The sequence below is a fragment of the Neovison vison genome, chromosome 3 (assembly GCF_020171115.1).
Source record: "Neovison vison isolate M4711 chromosome 3, ASM_NN_V1, whole genome shotgun sequence".
Classification (NCBI taxonomy): Eukaryota; Metazoa; Chordata; class Mammalia; order Carnivora; family Mustelidae; genus Neogale; species Neogale vison.
In genome coordinates, this window is record NC_058093.1 from 223,969,442 (window position 1) to 223,987,621 (window position 18,180).

Genomic DNA, 18,180 nt, shown 5'->3' on the forward strand with positions numbered 1-18,180 from the left:
GGAAGCAAAGCCCCAACAGAGCCTCTGCCTCCAGGTGCTGCCCAGGTCAGAGAGACGGAGCAGAGCTCTGGCTCATTGTGATCGGGCAAGCTTCTGTTTCATTCTTACCTGCCTGTCTTTTTTTCACATATACTCTCCTTTCTAGGCAGGCTTTGTATGTGGCTTGGATCCTCGCAACTGAAAATAAAAGGGTTGATGAAACAGCTTTCAGCTGTGTGACTGTGTAGTTGTGCTCTTCAGAGGGGAGGTCAGAGGCAGCCTCAATACCACGCCCCACCCCTGCAGACCAGCGTCATCCTGTCCCCCCAGAGGCTGGTTAGAAACTGACGGAGGCCCCTCTGCCCCACCTGCAGCCAGCACCAGCCCCATCCCAGGTCCCAGGATCAAGGCGTGCTGCTGTGAGGATCAAATAAATAAATAAATAGAAATAAAAATGAGATCAGCAAGCACAGTGGTGACAAGCCCAGATCACGAAGCTAGAGAGACCCATGTTCAAATCTCACTCTGCTGCTTACGAGCCATGCAGCCTTCAGCAAGTTACTGACATCTTGGACCTCAGTTTCCCGGAATGAAAGTGGAGATAATATGGCCACGTAGGTTTGTTCTAAGAACACACCGAGGTCCCAAGTGCCAGGGAATTAATATGCAGCAAGCACTCAGATGACTCAACAGACCACTCGAGATTTCAAGGGAGATGCCCCACCCCACTCCAGTAGTTTCAGAAAAATTTTGCCCTCCCCCGCCCCCACAGGGTAACTTTCCTCTCTCCCAGTTCACACACCCCACCCCTGCTGCAGGCTTGGAAGCAACATCTTCCGACATCAGATACTGGCATGAATGAAGTTTTCAACGATTTACTGGAGGCTTAGGCCCTGGTGTGGCACAAGAGTTGGGGCCTATCGAGAACTGGGACAGCAATCCAGGGTTTAAGTGTCCGTGTGCACCCGTGACTGCCCTCCGAACACACGTTACGGCATACATCCACATGTATCTTATCACATAGCCCTGTATCTTGTTCTGGGTTTCCAAAGTCAACACTTCTGACACTCTTTCAAAAACGCTGTGTAAGTCCCCTCCCACACTAAGCTGGTTCATTTCACATTCTGCTGCAGTCAGGACAGAGAAAATCGTACCTAATTGATGTTTACTGAATTCAAAGGCATCTTCGGTAGCAAACAGAGTTCTGGGGAAACGAATGAAGATTTTGGTTCTAGAAGTGAAAAGAGAGATTGTTGTGATGATTAATTTGATCGGTTACCAGCTGCCTTGGCTTCCACAGTATCCCCTCCCCGAGCCTCATGATGTCATCTTATTGGGAAATAGGGTCTTTGCAGATGTCATCAAGGTAGGGACTGAGAGGAGAGTGTACGGAATTAGGTGTGACCTAAATCCAATGTGTGTGTGCCTGTAAGAGGCAGAAAAGGACACACACACAGAGGGAAGTTTATGTGAAGACAGGCAGAGGCTGGAGGGACGGGACCACAAGCCACAGAATGTCAGGAGCCAGCAGAAGCTGGAAGAGTCAAGGAAGAAGCCTCCCGCAAAGCCCACCCACACCTTGATGTTGGACTTGGAACCTTGAGAACTAACCATGAAAGTGTACTTTTCCTGTTATTTTAAGCCAGCCAGTCTACAGGCCTTTGTCATCCAGCCTCAGGAAACTATGACACCATTTTACCCTGACGTCACCTCCCTGGATTTTGAAAATCAATGACAAGGAATAGGAGTCTAAGTATAAAAGATCCCACCAACCAGCAAAGATCAATGATCAATGTCCATCACTTCCGGCATGCCCTACCCATCCTGTGAGGGAAACTTCCCAGGGAAGCCACAAGAGGGCAGCAGTGCCTCAGTCCACGTGATCCACATCCCCATCCCAGATCATGGAAGAGTGACAGAGACCACCTATGACCTACCTCCACAGTCTGCCTCCCTCAGGATGCGCTAACCCCATTCTCAGGGATCTGGTTTGGAACTGTAATTAATTCTTGAAGCAGGGACCAAGACAGAAGCATAAGGCTGGAGAGGGACCAGGGTGGCCACAGAGGGCTATATCCAAGTGGGAGTTAGGAGTGGGAGGGCAAAGTCCATTGATGCATTCCATGGCAGAAATTTTCTGTAGCCTGGGAATGCCTGTCTACGTCCTTAGGCACTGGTCCTTACCACCACATCAACCCTGACCAAAATGACTAACAGGATAAATTAAATCTTCCCGGTTCACCACCCCCCGCCCCGAGTCTGCCTCAGTGCAACCACTACAGCAATGTGCTCAGAGTTCTAGAACACCTTCTGGGATGCCATGGGATCTTTCACTTCACGTAAGTCCTAATACCCCCTCTGAGAGGTCCTGCGTGTATCTGAACAATAAAAAAGACCAGGCAAACTCATTTTGCGAGCAAAGAGGTGCAGCCCAGCCCTAGGTCAGGTTTATTTATTTTTTTTTAAAGATTTTATTTATTTATTTGACAGAGAGAGATCACAAGCAGGCAGAGAGGCAGGCAGAGAGAGAGAGAGAGGAGGAAGCAGACTCCCTGCTGAGCAGAGAGCCCGATGCGGGGCTCAATCCCAGGACCCTGAGATCATGACCTGAGCCGAAGGCAGCGGCCCAACCCACTGAGCCACCCAGGCGCCCCCCTGGGTCAGGTTTAGGATGCAGGTCTCCCTTCTAGCTTCATCTCCTCCAACACCCTTCCAACCACCTGGAGCTTGCGATACTGTGATTTGTAATTAGAAATATGTATTTGGTCTTGGTCCCATTCTAGTGCCATAGCTAGCTCCCCAAACCCTTATAATTATGGCAGTAGGGGCATCTTTGTTTATAATATTTGGACTTTGTTCCTGAGATAGTTTCAAAGTGATAACAGTGAAGTGGATGTCTTGCTATCTACGACAGATCCCTCCAGCCACACCACACCACACCTGAGTTTATGCTAAGGAGGTGATGTTCGCCAAGTTTCCTGGATAACCTAAGGATGGGGGCTGGTTGCCAGGGGAACCAATCTTGAGATGAGAAGCTCAGAACTTTCAGCCCCATCTCCTACCTGGGGAGAGGGGCCAGGGGTTGAAGGGATGATGACCAACGGCCAGTGGTTTTATCAATCATGCCTGTGTAAAGAAGCTTCCATAAGACTCCAAAAAGGACATGGTTTGATGATCTGGGTGTGCCTGGAGAGGGCATGGAAGCTCTATGCTTTTCCCCTATACCCTACCCTATGCATCTCAACCATCTGACTATTCCCGAGTTCTATCCTTGTGTAATAAGCCGGGGATCCAGTCACTCTGAGTTCTGTGAGCCCCTCTAGCAAATCACCTGAACCCAAAGAGAGGGTCCCAGGAACCTCTAATAGATGTCCAGTTGGTCGTCTGATGCACAGGTGACAATGAGGACTTAGAACTGGCATCTGAAGGTGGGGACAGACTGAGTCCTTATCTTGGGCATCTAACACTACTTGGGGTAGACAGTGTCAGAACTGAGTTGAGTGCAGGATACCCCGCCACTCTCAGAGGTATTGTGGAATGTACTTGGGATGAGCAAAGTACTGAGAGCAGGAGGTTTTTTCCTTCTTTACAGAGCTGCATTTAAATTGAGTGGACGGGAGGATCTGCTTGTAAATCTACACGTACTCCTTTAAAAATTCATCTCCAGGCTCTCGATGCATACAGAAGAATGCACAGAACCTTTTAATGGGGATTTCCTAGCCACTTACCTCCCTAACTTGTACTCCTCTGGTGTGTAGCCCATGTACTGGATCAGCCGTTCCACACCCTCGGCTGGAGGCCCGTGCCAGTGTGGCCAGGTGTCCGGGCACAGGGACTTGTACCTGGGGAGAGGAGAGGCCCTTCCAGAAAGCCCTTGGACCAGACATTTGCCCCCCACCCCCTGCCAGGGGCCCACTTGGCTCAGCTGTGGCATGCCAGTCACTCAGCACAATCTAGCAGACCCATCACACCAACTTCCTTGAACTCAGCAATAGACACTTGGCAAGAAAGATAAAAGGGAGAAACTATTTCAGTAGGCTGGGTCTGGCCTGTCTTCATAGAACCTGACATCATCGGACACTTGGCCCGAGAAACCCCATTCCACTCCTCACACTCTATGCAGGGACGTGAAATCCTGTGCCCACACATGAGCTTATGCAAGAATGTTCACAGTGTCACCGTGTCATTATTCATCAGAGACAACCCAAATGTCCGTCTGCTGATGAACGAAGGGACAAAATAAACATGGGTCAGCACACGAAGAAAAGGGTCCACGCCTGGTAAGTAATGAGGGACGTGGGCCCAGGGAGGACTTCAGATCCTGATTTCAGCATACATTGCGAGGATGCAGTCCCTATAAAAAGAACCATGCAGTCTGCAACATCTTGAAATAAGAGAATGCAGAAATCCACGTGCCTGTGGACTTGCAGCTATAGGAATTGGGTTCAAGTGCAGCTCAGGAGCTGAGCAAGTCACTTTGCCTCCTCACCTCTGCAACGGGAACAAGGGACACGACCTTCCTGGTGGGCCCATCACAAGGTCAACGTGAGATAAGTCTGGAGAGTACTGGGCTCAGTCCAAGATCTCAAAAAAGGTTAGCTACACTGTTCCTGCTGTGCTTCTTACCCTTAATACTGTGACATGGTTCATTTTATTTTAAAATCACTTTTTAAAAAAGACTTTATTTATTTGAGAGAGAAAGAGAACATGAGAGTGGGGAAGGTCAGAGGGAGAAGCAGACTCCCCATGGATCCAGGAACCTGATGCAGAACTCGATCCCGGGACTCTGGGACCATGATCTGAGCTGAAAGCAGTCACTTAACCAACTGAGCCATCCAGGTGCCCCATAAAAATCACATTTTAAACTGTTAGAAACATGTTGATTTTCCCAGAACTACATTTCATGAAAAAGTCATTAAGGGCATTGCCATGGAGTAAATGTCTATGTTCTCCCCTCATCCTACACTCCCAGGCTGAAATCCTAAGCCACCATGTATTAGGTGGTGAGGGTCCTCTGGGAGCTGACGAGGTTGTGAGGCTAAAGCCCCCATGAATGGGGTCATCGTCCTTCTAAGAGAGACCCCAAAAAGTTCTCTCACTCTCTTCCCATCACGTGAGGACCCGCGAGGAGGGCGGTCTGTGTGCAATCCAGAGGGGGTTCTCCCCAGAACACGACCATGCTGGTATCTTGTTCTCAGCTTTCTAGACTCCAAAACCATGAAAGGTACTTTTCCGTTGTTTATAACACCCAGTCTATGGTGCTTTATTACACAAGCCCAAAACTAAGACATTAAGTGTCCCTTATTCCTCCCCGATGACCTCTCTTGGTCCAGGCACACACACCAAGGCGCAGGGGCATGCCTCCCCCAGGTAACGCAGTAGGGACACAACTGTCCAGTCCACTAGCACACGCCATCAAAGCTGTCCGGACATGCGGCGGCCAGACAAGGGCGAATGGGGAGAGATCTTCAACACCCACAGGCAGAGGGACTGGGAATTCTGTTCTTTTCAACTCTGAGATGCAGTTGCTTCCTGGTCAAGGGAAGCGGTGCCATGCACGGTGCCCCCTCCCAGGGGCTCCAGCCCCTCCCCTGGGGCTGCCCACCTGCAGCCATGCCAGCCCTCCTGGCTGGTCTTCCAGCCTGCCCAGTTTCCACCTCGCTAGCATTCACCAGTAGAGTAAACGAGCCTCAGATGACAAAAAAGTAGAAACAAAGCTGTACGAAGTGCAAAACTGCAGAAAAATGGGAACACAATATGCGCAGGTTGGGCAGGCAGCAGCAGCTGATTCTGGCCGTCTCCACCGGAAGTCAGATTCAGAAAAAGCAACAAGTGAAAAAATGAACAACTAGTAGCTGACAAGCAAAAATGGCATGCAAAGGAGGTATGTTAGGGGAAAAAAAAAGGCAAATAGGCTGGTAGTTCCTCAATTAAACACTGAGTTATCCTATGGCCTAGTATACTCCTGGGTATACAGCTCCCCAACATAAAACACCCATCCACATAAAAACCTGAACATGTGTGTTCCTAGCAGCGTTATTCCTAGTAGCCCTGAATGGAAACAATCCAAATGCCCACCAACTGATGGGTCTCTCCGCACAACAAATGGAACATGATTTGGCCCTAAAAAGGGATGACATACTGACATGTGCTACCACAGGGATGAACCTTGAAAACACTGGGCAAAGTGACAGAAACCAGTCACGAAAGGCCACATGCTATAGGACTCCATGCGTAGGAAACTTCCAGAATAGGGAAATCTATAGAGACAGGAAGCAGGTGAGTGGTTGCTTAGGGCTGGGGCCAAAGTGGTAAGGATATAAGGGGGTTATAGGTAAAGGGTATCAGCAGGAATATAAATCATTTAACATAACAACGAGGCTGGAGAACAGTATGAAGCTTCCTCAAAAAGCTAAAAATAGAACTACACTATGATCCAGCAATTGCACTACTAGGTATTTTCCCAAAGAAGACAAAAGTACAGATTCGAAGGGGCACGTGCACCCCAATGTTTATAACAGCAATGTCCACAATAGCCAAACTGTGGAAAGAGCCCCAATGTCCATCGACTGATGAGTGAATAAAGAAGATGTGGTATATACATATAACAGAATACTATGCAGCCATCAAAAAGAAGGAAATCTTGCCATTTCCAAGGATGTGGATAGAACTAGAGGGTATTATGCTAAACGAAATAAGTCAGTCAGAGAAAGACAAATACCATAGGACCTCACTCACATGTGTAATTTAAGAAAGAAAACAGATAAACATATGGGGAGGGGTAGAGGGGAAAAAATGAGAGAAGGAAACAGGCCATAAGAGATCCTTGGTGACCGAGAACTGAGAGCTGATGGAGGGTTGTGGGTGGGGGATGGGCTAGATGGGGGATGGGGATTAAGGAGGGCCCTTGTTGTGATAAGCGCTGGGTGTTGTCTGTAAGTGTTGAATCACTGAATTCAACTCCTGAAACCAGTATTGCACTGTAGGTTAACTAAGAGTTAAATAAAAATAACAGCGAGGAAAAAGATTATTACTTAATAAGTACGTATAAGCAGATAGCACTTACCAAGAAGTGAGACTCATGGAAGAAAAACCAGCATGCTCCTTGGTAAAGAAAGATCTGAGATCACTAAAGCAGGGGCTAAAAATAAGACCCACTGGGAAATGCTCAAGTTTCAAAAGGCAGAACCTTGATATAAGTTGCAGAATACAAGAAATCAGATGAAAAATGTAAGCTCATGGACGTGATTTTTATAAAGCTGTAGTTCAAAAGAAACCTAGTAATTCGGTGGAAATGCAAAACTGCCAATATTTAACCATGCCCACCTACAGAAATAACCATTATGCCATTATGCTTCCCTTGAGAGCGTGAGACTGGGTTAATTTTTTTTTTTTTTTTTTTTTTTTGGTAGCACAAATTCACACGCAGCCCCCCACCAATGACGTATTAGTGCACAAACAATTTGGGAGGTGGTGGGATTATGTCACTAAGTCCTGATGAACTCCCTGAAAGCAGACAATTTAATCTCTATGTTACCCGTAAGGAAACGGGTCAGCGCTAGAAGAGAAAGGATGGGGAGTCCCACCCAGGTTTGTGTGGTTTCACCGCCCACGTTCCCACCACTACACTTGCTTCGCAGGAGAGCTCACGAGGCTGCGAGGATCACTGCCAGACTGATGGCGCTAAACCAGCACCTACAATCCCCGTGGTGCAGGTCTTCCCCAACTGTGTACAGACTCAAGGGGTACACTACCCATGTCTGCGCCCCTAGTGGCACGTCTATGCATCAGCCTTGACCTTCCTGCCTCCAAGAAGTCACACGTTTAGGGAAACGAAGGGAAGGAGGTAACTAACCTGAGTCAGTTTCCTAGTCTCCAAAATGTTCGTGTTCATCTCAGTTACAGAAGAACCCAAAGGAGCTCCCTGGGGGATGGCCTTTTACTCATCACCACACCCAGAGACTCCCACACAGTAGGTTTTTGATCCTGTACTGGAGTAGGATCAACAAAACAAGTGTTACCTTTGCAAGAAATGCTCGTATTTCCGCCGGTATGCAAAGCCCGCCCGTCTCACCCGCAAGTGCTCCATCAGCCCCAGGTACTTGATCTGATGCCTTATGAGCAAGTCGTCAAACTTGCCTTTGGAAATACAGAAGGAAGAGTGACCGTAAATGACTTGATAGCTCTGTTTCAACTGAGAAAGACCATAGGCTACAAGCTGACCATCGTGGCCTGGGTCTGGTCACAGACATATTTTGTCAGGCCCTAATTTTGTGTGTGTGTGTGTGTGTGCATGCATGCACGCGTGTGTTAATGGGGGAAATTTATAGGAAAATCTGGATGTCTGGATTCTCTTAAAAAAAAAAAAAAGATATCTGGCCATTCTGGGCTACATGGGAGTTCCACATGGGAACAAGTGATTGGAAGGGAACAGGGCTGCCGCTTTGGACATGATGTGTCCTTTGCTGTTTGTCACAGTCCCCTCCACTCCCTACTGCCTTATACCCAGTCTGCTTCACTTATTTGCTTTTCCTGCCTGGCTTTCATACAACAGTGTCACTGACCATGGCATGAGCTTGGAAGATACCCAAGTCATACATCATCTTGAAAGACAGTTCCTTGGCTGGAGGGAAGCAACACTGCTCCCTCTGACATCTGTCTGGCTCAGCTGGCTTGCTCCTGAAATGGGCCAGGCTCTGAGCAATGCTCATTTGGGACCACCAAAAGAACTCTCCGTCCCTCTTCATTTCCCTTCTATTATTTAAAAATGGATTCACATACAAAGGACAAGAAGCAAGGCTATGGGGTGTTTTGGGCTCTTTTTTTTCTTTGTCTTTCTTTTTTTTTTTTTTTAGCATCTTAACCCACTGTCATCTTGGCTTTCCCCCCAGCCTCATTTCCCTGAGCTCAATGTTCAGAACGATTCATGACTCACTAGGTTCTTTCCTCTCATTGGGCTTGATGCAACGGATGTATGAAGGTTCCTTAGAGATGAGGATTTCCAGAAGGCTGCTCAGGCTGTTTTTAAACTGAGTCCCCACCTTCAGAGAGAAAGAGAGAGAGAGAGAACGAATGAGCTAAATAGACATTGCTTATCCCAGTAAATACAGAGAAGATTGGCTAGGGCACAGGTCTTTCTATCCCAGCTCCTGCCAGATTGCCCTCCCCATAACCATTTCGCCCACTAAAAAGGTTTCGGATGTTCTGGTCTGAGAAGTCCAAGCTCAGATGGGTCAAACAGAGGCTGGACAAGCACCTGTTCAGGGTGCTTTCCTCACTCAGCAGATACGTGGTGAGCACCTCATAGGAGCCCATATCGCCATTGAGACCATCACCCCCATCAGCTTCCCATTTCCCAGTTACCAAGCTTCCTTTATGACACTTGCACTGTGATAAGTCCCTTCTTTCTTTGATGGTATTGTCCTCTCCTCTCTTCCACTAGATCATACGCCCCACGAGAACAGGGATCTTGTCCATTCTGTTACTGCTAAAACTTGCGCCCTGCACGCAGCGCCTGACACACAGTGAACACACTGGTTGCTACACTTGGAAAATATGTATTTAGTCAGTGTGTGTTAGAGAGGGACGCTTTCAGAAAAAGGAAGGACAGATTAAAATGTGCAGGTAACTGAGAATATTTGTACCCTCTGGCTGATTTTTACTACCTTTTCCAATTGTGCATGGACCTGCTTTTCCCCGACTCACCGTTGGTGGCCTTCTCCGGTTTTCTAACTCGGCCACCAGGAAGCACTCCTTCAGGATGCGGTTTTTGGACCTGCACAGCACCTGCAAGTAAAGGAAATGAGCCCCACATTCACTGCTTCGGAAGTCACTAAGGGGTCTTTGGGAAACCTGTGTAAGTGTGCACTGCAGCCCAGAGCCATTTGCTTTGGGAGCACTGGAAGATGGGAAAAAAGACAAACGCGGAAGGAAGCATTTAAATACTGGATCCACAGCTCTGTCTACGCGGTGAGGCCGTCTGATTGTTTTCCCTTGGACACGGCCAAGCTATCCTTGTTCACAGTCCAGCCCATAAAGAATGAACAGCTCTCGAAGAATGATCTCCAGGATACGGTGTTAAGTGTGGGGCGGGGGAGGCAAGACAAGGACCACATGTACAGTGTGTGATTATTGTGTGAAGAGAAAGGAAAAGGAGGGACACACACACACACCCCTTGGTCTGAACCACCCCTGGAAGGATACACAATCAAATGGCTAGAACAGTTGGCTCTCAGAGAGTTGGTGATATGGGGTCAAGGACATCAGCTTTTGTGCAGTCTGATTTCTCCCCACCGTGCACAAGTTTTCAAAATAGTTTTGTATTACTAAAAATCTTGATTTATATTTTTAAGAGAGTTGAGAGAGAGTGGGGGAGGGGTAAGGGGAGAGGGAGAGAGAATCTTCAGTGGGCTCCACGCTCAGTGCAGAGTCCAACAGGGGGCTCGATCTCATGACCCTCAGACCATGATTTGAGCTAAAATCAAGAACAGGACACTCAACTGACTGAGCCACCTAAGGGCCCCAAAGATCTTCAATTAAAAAAAATTAATTCTACACTAAAATTCTTTTCTTTGTATCCATACAACGAGATATTCTTTGGCCTTTAAGGAAGGAAATTAACCAAACAGTGGAAGGAGCAGAGATGGCCTTCAATAGACAAATGGATAAAGATGTGGTCCGTATACACAAGGGAATATTACTCAGCCACCAGAAAGGATGAATACCCACCATTTGCATTGACATGGATGGGACTGGAGGGGCCTATGCTAAGGGAAATAGGTCAGGCAGAGAAAGACAATTTTCTTACGGTTTTGCTCATATGTGGAGCATAAGGAATAGCATGGAGGACATTAGGGGAAGGAAGGGAAAACTGAATGGGAAGAAATTGGAGGATAAGACAAACCATGAGAAATTACGGACTCCAGGAAATAATCTGAGGGCTTCAGAGGGGATGTGGTTGGGTTACGGGATAGCCCGGTGATAGGTATTAAGGGGGGCACATGTTGTGATGAGCAAGCACCCTGGTGTTATATGCAAACTGTGAATCATTGGACAGTACATCAAAAACTGGTGACGTAATGTATGGTGACTAACATAACACAATTTTAAAAACCCAAGAAATTTAAAAAAAGAAGGAAGGAAATTGTGACACATGTGGGGACATGCATGAAACTGAGGACATCACGCTAAGGGACAGAAATGAGACACAGAAGGACAAGTACTGTATGACCCCATTCACATGAGATTCCTAGAGGAGTCAAATTCAGAGCAACAGGAAGTAGGGTGGTGGCTGCAGGGGTTGAGGGAGGAGGAACAGGGCGTAAGTGTTTGAAACAGAGGGCAGAGCTTCAGTTTTCCAAGATGAAAAGGATCCTGGAGATTGGAGTACAAGGATCAATGGTGTTTAATGCTTCTCAAATGAACACTTAACAACAATTGTGATGGGGGGCACCTGGGTGGCTCAGTGAGTTAAAGCCTCTGCCTTCGGCTCAGGTCGTGATCTCAGGGTCCTGGGATCGAGCCCCACATCAGGCTCCCTGCTCAGCGGGGAGCCTGCTTCCTCCCCACTCTCTCTGCCTGCCTCTCTGCCTGCTTGTGATCTCTGTCTCTGTCAAATAAATAAACAAAATCTTTTAAAAAATTGCGATGGTACATTTTATGGTACATGCATTTTACCACAATTCGACATTTCTTTGAATAAAGAAAAAAAATTGGGGCACCTGGATGGCTCAGTGGGTTAAGCCTCTGCCTTCAGCTCAGGTCATGATGTCAGGGTCCTGAGATCAAGCCCTGCATGGGGCTCTCTGCTTAGCAGGGAGCCTGCTTCCTCCTCTCTCTGCCTGCCTCTCTGCCTACTTGTGATCTCTCTCTCTCTGTCAAATAAATAAATAAAATCTTTTTAAAAAATTTTGTTTAATCCACTCTAATTCTGCCCTTAATGATGGCACTTTCGAGCAATTTGGGGATGGGGTGAACACATTAGAAAGGATCCATGTTTTTCTGTTTTTTTTTTTTTTAAGATTTTATTTATTTATTTTACAGACAGAGATCATAAGTAGGCAGAGAGGCAGGCAGAGAGAGAAAGGGAAGCAGGCTCCCTGCTGAGCAGAGAGCCTGATGCCGGGCTCAATCCCAGGACCCTGGGATCATGACCCAAGTGGAAGGCAGAGGCTTTAACCCACTGAGCCACCAAGGCGCCCCTAGAAAGAATCCATCTTGAAGTCAAAAGAAAGGGCCAGGCCTATCAGTCCTAGCTGGTGAAGGGAGACTCTCTGAGATTTTTTCATGGGAAGCACCCTCCATAGGTGGGTTTGTGATGGGCATGGGTGTGGTGTGCAGGGCAAAGCCAGGAGAGTATTACGTTCCTTGTGCCAGCTGGGCCCTTCTATGCCCGTGTCATTCACAGTGACCCTGGCAAGGGGCACCGCCAGACCCACCCCACAATGACAGGAAAATCTGCTTCAGACCCCGCACTGGGAAGAGGCAGGGCTGATGTTCAGTCCCAAAGAGCACCGGCCTAGAGCAGAGATCCAAAGTTAGGAATAGTTCTCTATCCTGAAGCCCAGAGATTGGGCCGAGAAAGATTGGAAAGGCCAGAAGGCATTCCTGAAACCAACAGTCTCTGTGTTCGCTCTGAAAAGGTCTCCCTAACTTTAAGCTTTTTGTATACCAAGCTAATGAAATAAAATCTAGTTTTTATAAAACAGCCAACTGTTTCAATACAAAGGAAGGCTTCAAAACACCCAGGGTTTTTCTGATCAGTGAGGTATATGGAAGGAGATTGGAACTTGCAGCAGCAGCCCCAGGGGCTAATCACAGCTCCAGCCCCACTTCACGATGTGATCTTGAGCAAGTTGAGACTTCTCTGGGTCTCAATTTTCTCATCTTCTGTTCATGCTACTGTAGTACCTTCCCACTGCACCCAAACAAAAATCTCTTCTCCTCCCTGGGGACCTCACCCAGCTGGGCTCAGTCCCCTCTCCAAACATCATACTCCTTACTGAACACACACTGAAATCATCTGGGCCTCAGGGCCTTTGCACATGCCAGTCCCTCAACCTGGAGTCAGCCCAATCTTTCCATGGCCAGTAACATTCTCACTCAGGTTTTAGCCCAAAGTCACCTCCACAGGGGTGTTTCCTCTGATCTCTTAAACTAGATTAAAAATGCTCCTCTCAATCGTGTTTTCTTATTTTCTTCAGAGCACTTCTCACTGACGGGTAACTTATTTATGTACAGTTGGCCCTTGGACAAAATGGGTTGGAACCATGTGGATCCCCTTACATGCAGATTTTCTTTTTCTTTACAGTATGGGGTTTTAAGTGTATTTTCCTTAGGACTTTCTTAATAATATTCTCTTTTCTCTAGCTTATTTCATTGTAAGAATACTGTATATAATATATAACATACAAAAGATGTGTTCAATGACTGTTTATGTATGAGTAAGGCTTCCAGTCAACAGTAGGCTATTGGTAATTAAGTTTTGGGTAAGTTGAAAGTTATACATGGGATTATCACTGCACAGGAAATTGTCAGGTTCATGTTGTTTAAGGGTCACTGTATATATTTATTCTTTTTTTGTATATATTTATTCTTGACCCCTCCCTGCCCCCAATGTAAGCCCTATGAGAATAAGAACTAGCCCAGCACACAACAGGGCCAATATACATTCTTGAATCAATGGCATATCATACATTCATCTGTTGAAGTGTGTCTTGGCTCTTCCCACAGTTTGGGGATTATGGACTTTGCTGATATGAACACTGGGGAACAGATGGCCCTTCTTTCCACTACATCTGTATCTTTGGGGCAAATCCCCAGTAGTGCAATGGCAGGGTCATAGGGTAGCTGTATTTTTAATTTCTTAATGAATCTCTACACTGTTTTCCAAAGTGGCTGTATCAACTTGCATTACCACCAACAGTGTAAGAGGGTTCCCCATTCTCCATGGATGGGACTGGAGGAGATCATGCTGAGTGAAATAAGTCAAGCAGAGAGAGTCAATTGTCATATGGTTTCACTTACTTGTGGAGAATAAGGAATAACACAGAAGACATGGGGAGATGAAGAGGAGAAGTGAGTTGGGGGAAATTGGAGGGGGAAATGAACCATGGGAGACTGTGGATTCTGAGAAACAAACAGGGTTTTGGAGGGTAGGGAGGTGGGGAGTTAGGGGAGCCTGGTCGTGGGTATTAAGGAGGGCACGTATTGCATGGAGCACTGGGTGTGGTGCATAAACAATGAATCTTGGAACACTGAAAAAATAAAATAAAATAAAATTTAAAAGGGCATATCAAACTGATGACCTTGAATATCTTTTCTGGCCATGCTAGAGTTCTAACATAAAGCACTGTACAGAAAAATCCAGAAGGCCATATATACATATAGTTAAATTCCAGACTTACTTCTTTCAGATGTCTGTAGAGGAGATCATTGTTTTTTTCTAAGAATCCTGTAAAACATTGAAAAATTTTTGAATCACTGGCTTTGTCTAAAAATGCAATTCCATCCCAACTGACTGCAAAGGGAAATCCTGAGCATAATCTCCTAGGCTCAGATCTGAGGTTCTCAGCCTTGGCACTGTGGACGTTTGGGGCTGGAGAATTCTTTATTGTGGTGACGGTCTTGTGAATTGTAAGATGGTTAGCAGCACCCCTGAACTCTACCCACTCGATGCCAGCAGTCCCTTCCCCAGCTGGGAAAACCAAATTTGTCTCTAGACATTGCCAGACATTCCTGGATGAGTAATCCCACCTGTGGTTGAGATGGTCCTCAGAATTGAATTTATGGCACACACACTGTACTCTAACCTCTCCCTAGCTATCACACAAATGTAGAGCCTTTATCCTAAGTATTGTCCTAATCCAGTAGCAAAGAGCTATGTAAAAAAGGAATGACATTGAGAGGCACTTGGGTCGCCCAGTTAGTTGAATGTTCAACTCTTCCTTCCAGTTCAGGTCATGATCTCAGGGTCATGGGATCAAGCCCCGTGTTGGGCTCTACACTCAGCTGGAAGTCTCCTTGTCCCTCTCCCTCTGCTCCTCCCCCTATAATATCTATAAAATAGATATCATAAAATATGCTATCTATAAAATAAATACATACATAAATAAAATATATAAAGAAAAAAGGAAAGACATTGAAACAATGGATGGAGTGTTGAATTTCAAGAGTGGCCTGGGGAAGCCAGGTGAGAAAATCATCCCCACCACTGAGGAAAGCAAAACTGAAGCATCAGGATTAGATGCTAGTATGTATCCTCATACAAAGGAGAATGTGCCAAGTTTTAAAGTCAGAAATGGCACACTTAAAACCTAATCAGTTGGGGCGCCTGGGTGGCTCAGTGGGTTAAGGCGCTGCCTTCGGCTCAGGTCAGGATCTCAGGGTCCTGGGATCGAGTCCCGCATCGGGTTCTCTGCTCAGCAGGGAGCCTGCTTCCTCCCCTCTCTCTCTGCCTGCCTCTATGCCTACTTGTGATCTCTCTCTGTCAAATAAACAAATAAAATCTTAAAAAAAAACCTAATCAGTTAATAATCATTATATTAGTAACTAAATGACATTATAAAATCAGCACCAGGGGCGCCTGGGAGGCTCAGTTGGTTAAGCATCCGACTCTTGATCTCAGCTCAGCTCTTGATCTCAGGGTCATAAGTTCAAGCCCCACGTTGGGCTCCATGCCAGGCATGGAGCCGACTTAAAAAATAAAAATAAAAACAAAAATCTGCTAAAAAAGACATGTATCAAAAACACCTATGATATAATCTTTTTAGAAAGCTGTTTGGAGCTACCAAAACTAACATTTTTATTCTGGTAAAATATACATAACAAAAAAAATTCAGCATTTTAGCTACTTTTAAGTGTTTGGTGGCATTAAGTACAGTCATATTGTTGCGAACCGTCGCCGGAACGCATTTTCTCATACTGAAACTTTGACCCCATTAAACGCTAATTCCCCATTCCCCTTCCCCCAGCCCCAGATGACCACTTTTCTACTTCCTGTCTCAATCAGACTTTGACCACTCCAGGCACCTTGTCTTTGGAATCACACAGCTTTCGTCCTTTGTGACTGGCTGATTTCATTTAACATCAGTTTTCAAGGTTCCATCCGTGGGGTGTATCAGAACTTCTTTCCTTTCTAGGACCGAATAACATCCCGCTGTTTATGTAAAGCACATTGTATCCACCCACACAGCCATCCATGGAAATAGTCAGATGCCAAACACAGCCATGTTTACAAGAGACAACGCTGGAAACAAGCAGTGTCCATCAAATGGGTCAAAGGCTACAGCCCTAGAGTGAGTGCCTGTAGCCTCTCAAAAGAAACGTGGTGGAATCTGTGGGTTGCTGCAGAGTATGGATGAGGGACGAGGGTCTGGAGGCAAAAGGCATGGGTCTGAACCCCAATCCTGCCACTTACAAGCTGAGTGACCTTGGGCAAGTGGCTGGACTTCTCTGAGCTCAGTTGCCTCATAGATTAAAAGGGAGATGATGATGATGATGATGATAATAATACAAGGGTTTTACAAGGTTTAAGTGAACAACAGAGATAAAGCAGTCCCGGCCCCCAGTAAGGACTCACTGAGTACTAACTGGAATCCAAATGATCTCTCATAGTCATTAAATGAAAAGTTGCCAAAGAGAGAACACAAAATAACAATCCGTCTGGGTTTTGTGTGCATAGGTGTGCGTTTGGATGTGTATGTGTGCTCCCACATGTACATGGAGAAGGTATTTCTATTTTCCCAAAAAAGTACAAGAAACTGTTGGTTCTTGGGGTTACCTCTGGAAGAAGCTGGGAGTAAAGGGGACTTTCGGTTTCCTTTTTGGACTTTTCTATATGGACCCCAACTTCCAGCCTTACATGTATAATATCCTTTAAACAAAAATCAGTTGATGATGTCCACAGAGAAACTCATCCTATTTTAAAATGCTTTCTGTTTTTATATACCACTGGGAATTTAAGAGGAAAAAATGTATTGCTTTTTTAAAGGTTCTTAGAGAAAAAAAACAATTATTTAGAAGTGAAAATAATTTAGGGGTGCCTAGCTGGCTCAGTCAGTAGAGCATGTGACTCTTGATTTCAGGGTCATGAGTTCTAGCATCACGTTGAGTGTGGAGCCTACTTTAAAAAAGAATAAGCCTTGGGTGTTACAGGCAACCAAGGAATCCTTGAACATTGTATCAAAAACTAATGATGTACTAAATTTTTAAAAAAATGTAAAAAAAGAGAAAAAGAAAAAAAAGTGAAAATAATTTAGAACCTAAAACAGAAGTGACCAACGAAAATATTTTTTGAAAGAAAATGTTCATAGGAGCATTATTAGTAATAGCTCGAGAGCATGAACAAACCCAGATGCCTATCAAATGACCAGTAGATAAACAAAATGGTGTCTATCCATAGAATGGAATATTATTTAACAATAAAAGTAACCACATGGGAGAATCTCAAAGACATGATGCTAAGTGAAAGAAGCCAGACACGTGAGACCACATATTGTGAGACTCCATCAATACGAAATACTCAGAATGGGCAAATCTGCAGAGACAGAAAATAGAGGAGTTCAGAGCCTAGGGCTCTGGGGGAGGGGGTTGGGGAAAACATAGAAGTTGCTAACGCACTCGGGGTTTCTTTTTGGGGCGAAGGGGTTGCATAACTCTAAAGTGAATACAGTTAAAAACTACTGAATTGTACACTTTAAATGGGTGAAATGGAGTGGTTACAGGTAAAAGTCATGAATAATAAGAACTAATAAGAAAAAAGCCCTTCAGACGGCATGCCTGCAAGGAGGGCTAGCAAACATTTGGGAAGGGCGTGCAGCCATGTGTTCAGTGGACACAGGGGCACCTGTGTGGCTGGGACACTCGCCTTTCGTGCAGTAGGTGACCTCCCCCGCATAGTGGAAGAGCCGGAACTCCATCCAGCCAATCCTCTTCCGGCCCTTTGGCCCTGCCAGCTTCCGGCTGCAGCAAGACAGAAATAGACATGGACTGAAACTTTCTCGTCTGGGGCAACAAAATGCCCCAATATATGAAGGAAGTAGCAAAAGAGAAGCCTTCACAAGTTGTTTAGGAGCATGACAACTGACTGGAGCACCGGAAACCAAACATGCATAGGTCTCCCTAATATTAGATCCCTCTCTGTGCAGAAAGTGGAACGCTCTTGCACTGGTGGTGGAAATGCCGACTGGTGCAGCAACTCTG

The 18,180-nt window shown here is 46.0% G+C and overlaps 1 protein-coding gene across 1 annotated transcript in view; it reads right to left on the reverse strand.

The window, feature by feature from the left end:
* MYO1H (myosin IH) overlaps positions 1-18,180 on the reverse strand; it is a 44,898-nt gene that overhangs the window by 8,502 nt on the left and 18,216 nt on the right. The window contains exons 14-21 of the mRNA XM_044241091.1: positions 17,846-17,940; positions 14,385-14,431; positions 9,685-9,765; positions 8,915-9,020; positions 8,001-8,118; positions 3,708-3,821; positions 1,134-1,210; positions 109-177 (exon numbers count right to left, since the gene is read on the reverse strand). Of these exons, the coding sequence (XP_044097026.1) occupies positions 109-177; positions 1,134-1,210; positions 3,708-3,821; positions 8,001-8,118; positions 8,915-9,020; positions 9,685-9,765; positions 14,385-14,431; positions 17,846-17,940 (707 nt within the window). The remainder of the gene's footprint in view (positions 1-108; positions 178-1,133; positions 1,211-3,707; positions 3,822-8,000; positions 8,119-8,914; positions 9,021-9,684; positions 9,766-14,384; positions 14,432-17,845; positions 17,941-18,180) is intronic.